The 7,478-nt window shown below is 40.0% G+C and overlaps 1 protein-coding gene across 2 annotated transcripts in view; it reads left to right on the forward strand.

The window, feature by feature from the left end:
* Positions 1-5,558, forward strand: part of LOC125241633 (probable nucleoporin Nup54) — a 28,201-nt gene extending 22,643 nt beyond the window's left edge. For both annotated transcript variants that reach the window (XM_048150198.1, XM_048150197.1), the window contains exons 11-12: positions 2,334-2,421; positions 4,652-5,558. In XM_048150198.1, coding sequence (XP_048006155.1) covers positions 2,334-2,421; positions 4,652-4,785 — 222 coding nt within the window. In that variant the 3' untranslated portion in view covers positions 4,786-5,558. The remainder of the gene's footprint in view (positions 1-2,333; positions 2,422-4,651) is intronic.
* The last annotated feature ends 1,920 nt before the right edge of the window (positions 5,559-7,478 follow it).

The following is a 7,478-nucleotide window of genomic DNA, read 5'->3' on the forward strand; positions in this document are numbered from 1 at the left end:
TCGAGCTTGGACGAATGAGAGAGAGCTACTGAGTCTCCAACTAGACTAGAGTAACTTGTCAGGTTGGTTTTGCCTCTTATCAGGATTGCAAGGGCACTTTGTGAGGGTCATTTCCGTGTTTTTCATTCCCTTAAAATCTAAATGAACGACTAGAATCTTGTCATTACTTTAGGTTACTGAAAAACTCTTCGGAGGTGGGCGAGTAAAAGAAAAAAGGGATGAAAAAAGGGTTTGACGACCGGTCTGGCCTAGCGCGTAGTGACCCTGCCTGCTAAGCCGCGGTCCCGGGTTCGAATCCCGGTAAGGGCATTTATTTGTGTGATGAACACAGATATTTGTTCCTGAGTCATGGATTTTTTCTATGTATATAAGTATGTATTTATCTATATAAGTATGTATATCGTGGCCTAGCACCCATAGTACAAGCTTCGCTTAGTTTGGGGCTAGGTTGATCTGTGTAAGGTGTCCCCCAATATTTTTTATTTTATTTTTATTTTATAAAATATAAGTTGTTTAATTGTATTTTCACTTACATTTTATTGGATGTGTTTATTTTCGTGAATTGTTATAGAGCAACATGAAACTGAAATATTACATTACGATACAAGTGCGAAAAAAAGGAAGAACACATACATATTCTTAAATACATAACAAATTATTACAACTTCTGGTTTTGCAAGAAATGCTTATTTATTCAATGTTTTCTTCGTTGTTTTGTCCCGTCATACGCGATTTACACGCATCAGTCGCGTAAAATGGTGTAGTACTGTATTTTTTATGCCAGCCCTGTCTTATCCGGTATAATTCGGTATCTGATAGTGATAATATTTTTTTTAACAGACTAAATCACGTTACGTATGTATCAGTGGCGGCTGGTGAAAATTTCTGCTAGGCAACACCAAAGCAAAAAGAAACCTACCTTAAAAAATTAGGTACTTTACTAGTAATCAATTTTAGGCAAGCCGGTGGGAATCGGCTTGTATGGACCAGCCGCTACAGGTATGTATGTACTTGAAAAACTGAATTACATAATAACACGTCGCTTTTCGCTGGTTGTCACGTAGCCGAAACTTTCACATGTCATTGTACTATCGAAAGGGCATAGATATAAAAATTATCGTCTAGACTTTTATCGTATCAGTTTAGTCTTTAAGGGTTTAATAAATGATTGGCAATAAACCACTTATGTTTGAGAGCGAAGCTATAACGCTTTATGATGAGCTTTTCCACTTCCAACCACCTGATACCTGCAGTTCAAACACGACGCCTTGCAAAAACTATTAGTTATTAAATAAGGCTAACAACCTAGTGGCTTTATAGCTTGGGGTATAAAACCGGACGCAGTCTCTGTAAAATGGTACAAGTTTCGCCGTGGCTTGCGTGGGCGACGGTCGCGCGATGGTCGCGCGACGGCGATGCGACGCATACGAAATCAAACCTTATTGATATGGAAGTATGAGACGCGACGGCGACGGTCGCGCGACCGTCGCCCACGCAAGACACGGCGTTACAATTTTATTTCTGGTAGATTGTGATTTGTCCCCTCAAGATATGCTCGCCCTCACACATTCATTCGTAATTCGGGTCTTTTATTGTTGGAACAACATACAATTATGAAATACAACAGTCCCAAAATATTATTTGATTATTTTTTATTTGTTTCTGTACGTCATTCGACACCCGGTGTCAAAGACGCACTTTTTGATCATTTCACCTGTTGGACCGATAAGGCGATAATGGATATTGTGCGTATGGTGCGTGACCGCTAAAGTCAACCCCTACGCTTATCTATTAGGTATTCCACATGCAATTTCGGATTAGAAAATGTGAAAGAGTTCTTAGGTTCAAACCGGTAGAACTAAGATTTCGGGGTCTAACAGGAAAACTCCTACCTACTGAGTTCCGTGTACTAGTAACATGTACTCACCTAATCTTCTACTTATCGTTATCCCGGCCTTAGCCAGGATCCGCTTACCTATATCATTTCCTCCACTTTGCGCGGTATTGAGCGTCCTCCCGTGTGTTCGCTCATGTCCGCTTCACGACATCAAGCCATTACTTTTTTGGTTTGCCGCGGGGTCCGGTGCCATCAAGGACTAGGTTAAGACATTTGTTTCCCACGTTGTCACACTTGTGAATACTATAGTCGTTGGACACGTTTTTTTTTGTGTTTATCAATATCATTCTTCATATAACGTTAACGAAGAGTTGTAAAATTTGAGAAGGGTCACGCCATATAGACTTGTGTCCTACGGCTACCTATGGCCACCGTCCGGTGAGTCGGACACGTACTTATACTCGTACTATGATGAAATTATTTCGTTTTGTCACAGGGCCGACTGAATGAGTTGCTGAGCGCCGTGCGGCTGCAGCGGAGCGCCATCGGAGGTGGCTCACACGAGCGGTACCAACTAGATCCAGGTAACTTGTCTTTGCGGCTCAATTTAAAATCACATAACCGGGTTTTTCCAATGTTATGGGGTCCTTATGGGATGAGCTTGGCACGGTCCGGTAGCCTGTTAGGGCTTTTAGAGTTCTTTTCGCTGGGTTGGTTCCGTTTAACGTAACGCGTAAACGTTGTATTTAATGATATTCAATCGGGCACCAAGTGTACCTACAACGTGAGTTAAAAAGAGTTGTCGCTGGGCTTTCAACAACCCATTAATAACGGTGACAATTTTATAGTATCAAGAAGTGCGAAAGAGTTATTGACCGTTATTAGAGGGGTATAACTTAGCTTAACAAATATTTATTTTTAACGGACACTTTTTCACAGGAAGTCTCTCTCTACCATTCATACTCTTGTTTGACATGTTTTCTGGTCACTGAATTGTCAAAATTCCAATGTTTTACAACTAGTTACAAAGGTGCACAGTGCCATGACTGCCAACAGATTTAGCAGTCAAATTAGAAGCGATGAAATTGTGATAGACTTTGCCCTTTACACAATCAACAGGTGTTTGATAAGGGACTGTAGGTACGTGAAGGTTTCGTGTGACAAGATAAATCAAGTCACAATTCTGGAACGATTGCTCCTTTTCAGGAGCTTACTTTATAAATTAGGCCTGCACGGGAAGCATGGTCGCGCGATAGACGATAAAATAGCAGGCCGTCCCTATCGCACTATTTGTAAGTGCGATAGGGACGGCCTGATATTTTATCATCTATCGCGCGACCATGCTTCCGTGCTGATTTAGACGGCGAGCAAACTCTCATGCGATTTTTGTTACATTGCGGGCTGTTGAGGTTACATACACTTTTGCACCGCCGTCAAATATCGCAATGTAATAAAACTCGTATACGAGTTCTCGTACCGTCTAAATGGGCCCTTAGTGTAAGAGTAACTATGTTTAATAATAATAAAAGAAACATCGACTTAATTTCAGTAGGTACGAACTTTATTTTACAGTCCCTGTTAAAATGGTACTAACAGCAATACTCTTAACTTACCATCGGTAGATTTTATGCCCGTGTAATAAGGATTACAAATGTACAGCTAACAGTGTTGCCGATGCTACAGTTTGTATGAATTAAAAATTTAGCAACATTGCATACATTTCAAAATATAATGGGTTTTGCAGTAGAGCAAAGAGAGTTTAAAGTTCAATTAATTATAATAAATAATAAATTTATAAGATTCAGTGTTAGCCGTACTGTGAAGAAATATGTCACAATTCTTTCATTGGCCATGGTTATATGATTAAACCACAGTGCTTTGTATTTTGAACATATTAAAGGTAAATGAGATTTGTTTTTAGTTTCATAGCACTTTAGTAGTAATGTGCGAAACGACTAAAAAAAACTATTTAGTCCGTCAGTTAGATTATAAAAAAATTTTGGACACGTATTTTTTCTTTTTTCTCGTAAACGAAAAAAGAAGACGGTACAGTGCGTTGAAATTTCGCGTGTCGTCACGCCTAGGTACAATTTTTCCTTAAAAGTGACGTCACAAGCGGACTCCGGAACTTTGATGCTCTGTATCTTTGTATTTTTTCATTAATTAGAAAAAGCGAAAAATATGTGTTCAGTATTTTTGGACGATCTAACGGACTAAACAGAATGCCATATTTTGTATGTAGACGTGATCCCTGTTATGGTACCTATTTAGTTTTATTAGTATAGTATACCTAATAGTCATACAATATGACTACCTAATCTACTTATCGTACGCCATGGAGTCCTAAATGCAGTAAATGTATATCAGCTAGCGGTCGTAAAATCCGGCCGATAATAAAGTTTTGACGGTAGTCATATTTAACCGATATAATAATAAATAAATAAAAAACTGGCCCTGGAGGGAAAGCGCCTTGACTTCTACTTTAGGGAGAATCATTAGAGCTTTCTTTAGGGTATCTGTAGGACTCAGTCAGAATTTATGCTAGAATTTTCGATGGAACGGACTAGTAATGAAGGTTAACAAAGGGCTAATTAATATAAGACTAACTGAAGGAAGCAGATAATTATAATTATAACACTTAAAATTGAAAACAAAAAAGTTGTACCGTTAAAACATGGAGGTGTTATCTGGTCCGACGAACCTGCCGTGCTGTATATGAACCTAAGGGTCCGAAGTTTAGGCTATCAACTTAGGGTCTTAGTTTAATATTAATAATCCACGTATCATCTACAACTCGCTTATCTCCCCCACCAGGTGCCCAAGAAGACTTGAAACAATTCCTGACCCTCCAACAGCGTGGTATGGCTCACCTCCTAGACACAGCACGAAAGGACCTGGACGCGCTAAACACGATCGCGGAAGGCATGTCCCGTCTCGTACGGTCCTAGCGAAGTACCTCGTGGCCGTATAAAATTATACATTGATCGTTGAAGTATGTAAACATATCGGCCCGGAATCAGCAATAGCCGATACATGCCCTGGTCCAACCAATAGCGAGTAAGCGATGGACTATCGGCAATACATACATACATACAATCACGCCTGTATCCCATAAAGGGGTAGGCAGAGCACATGATACTACTAAAGCTTCAGGGCCACTCTTGGCAAATAAGGGGTTAAAAGAAAACGAAACTATCGGCAATACCTCTAAGAAAGTCGCTCCCGAGTAAATAAAAGAGACGTGATGATTTATAGTTGTTTGTTTTTTATTTGCTCGCTGTTTCTTTTTGTTTTTCTATCGCCGAGCCGACCTCATCGCTTACTCGCGATGGTAGGACCAGTGCCACAAGGAGACTATGTGTCAGCTGTAAAAGCCAAATTGGGCGTTGTCGCTTCGGAAAAGACATCTTAGTCTTATTGTTCATATAGTCGCCCCGTCGCCGAATGGCATTTCTCCGACGCGAAACGAAAACGAAACGCCGCGAAAGGTAGTCTGGCTCTGTTGCGCCAATACGCAAGAGCGATAGAGATAGATATCTACTAGCGTTTGGTTTCGTGAGCGTTTGTGCCATTCGGCTACCCAGATATTTATGAGCGATATCTGAACACGCGTCCATTTTTAAGGCGTTTAATTGTGTGTTCAGATTTTCGGCAGGTACGATCAGCAGGCCTAGCACATGATGGCCGCGAGAGTATGTCGCCGCGAGATAGACTACCTGTCCTTATGTCATTAATACAATTAGACAAAGACGTGTCATCTATCTCGCGGCGACATACTCCCGCGGCCATCATGTGCTAGGCCTACTGGCAGGCAAGCATGGTCGCACGATAAATGATAAAACATCAGGCCGAACTTACTAATAGTGCGATAGGGACGGCCTGATGTTTTATCATTTATCGCGCGACCATACTTGCCACTACTATCGCCAGTGGTGAAAACTGTTCACTTCGGGAGAACCGTTCGATTCAACATTGCTATGTAATAATGATTATCTTGACGTCCGTTGTGCCATGCATTAGAAAAGGACAACATTATTTCACCCTGAACAGCTGTCAAGCTTTGTATGAAGTGTCTTACTTGTACGGAGGTATTATTTATTCTATGCTTTCGGCTTTTGACGATTCCGCGTCGATATATGTAACGGGGAGACCTTAAGAGAGTTTCCGATATCGGATCGGATGATTTGAAAACGCTGTAAGCGGGCGGGCGCGTGCATTCAATATTATCTACAATTGTGTCTCTTAACTTCAAACTTGGGTAAATCCATTCTGCTATAAGGTTGAATATACAGCGTGTGGATTCCATATGGGCGAATAATGTAACCAGTTATAGTATCTGATCATACGAATCGAATGGGATAATAATTTCGTTAAATAGTGTTATTAATTAAGAGTAATTAATTTTTTAAATCCGGCCAAGCAGCAATGTACGCCGTCCAACTTAATTTGTGTAAAATTAATTATTTCTGTAATATTACAGATCAATATTATATTTTTTTATACAACGTGTTTTTTTTTGTTTTCCGTTAAATTCGACATGTCTTTAGGTTCGTTATCAGGAACCACCCTGTATATCACTTTTAGTTAAATTCGCAAAAAAATTCATCGTTTTCATACATAATAAATGAATCAATTAGTGTGAGAGACCCTTAAGAATAATATTCAAGTTAGTATCAAGTGTTTGACGGCACATGTCAAAATGAATAACATTGGGAATTTGTAAAGGCTGTATTCAGTAATTGTGAGTGTGCACGGGAAAACGTCCCACTTTGTCGATTGCTATAAAGCCGCTTTGTCAGTTTATTCATATAATAGAACCGTTTTTCCCCCAAAGGGTAAAAAAACGGATATTTAGGTTTCAAGCCGCAGCTTGAACCCTCTGAGATTAGCTTCCCTATATTCACACCTATATGCACGTCAAACCTGTGTTAGAGCAGTTCAACCTCTATGACGTGACTATATCTGTCTCTTTCTAGCCCCGCTATGGCGGCGCGCGGTGGTTTGTTGCTTCAGTACGTTAAGCCGGCAAGGCCCTTAGGTCGGGTTCAAGCTGCGGCTTGAAACCTAAATATCCGTTTTTTTACCCTTTGGGGGAAAAACGGTTCTATTTAGGTGTTCACAGCCTTAGCTTGAACCCTCTGAGACGTGTTTATTATCTGCCGGCGCCGCTAGAGCTTCGTAAGGGGCTAGTGTATGAAAGCGTACTGTGAAAGGAACAATGGTTCAAAAAGATATAAATGAAATATCAAAAATATTATTCAAATTGTCTATTAGAGTCACATCCATCAATTATCCGCATCGGGAGTGACAAAGATAACACCTTAAGTCTACGAAGATACAAAAAGCAGGTGTTTGTACACCGCTATGCAAAACAACTAGTATATAATGACAAGGGATGCAATGAGTATTCCTTATTATTATTAGATTTATAATGTGCTTGTTGCAATAGAACACTTACAAAGTTGTACCATGCTCAATTAGGTTAATTAGATTAGATTAATTTTTAGTGTAGTCGCGATCAACAATTATTTGTGCCACAATCAACATAATTTGGCGTAGAGCCCACATAAGTACAAGAGAACCTTGATATGCTTATAGTGCGACGAAATTGTCTGTTAGTATGTTACAATTAAGTCTCGAG

The sequence above is a fragment of the Leguminivora glycinivorella genome, chromosome Z (assembly GCF_023078275.1).
Source record: "Leguminivora glycinivorella isolate SPB_JAAS2020 chromosome Z, LegGlyc_1.1, whole genome shotgun sequence".
Lineage (NCBI taxonomy): Eukaryota > Metazoa > Arthropoda > Insecta > Lepidoptera > Tortricidae > Leguminivora > Leguminivora glycinivorella.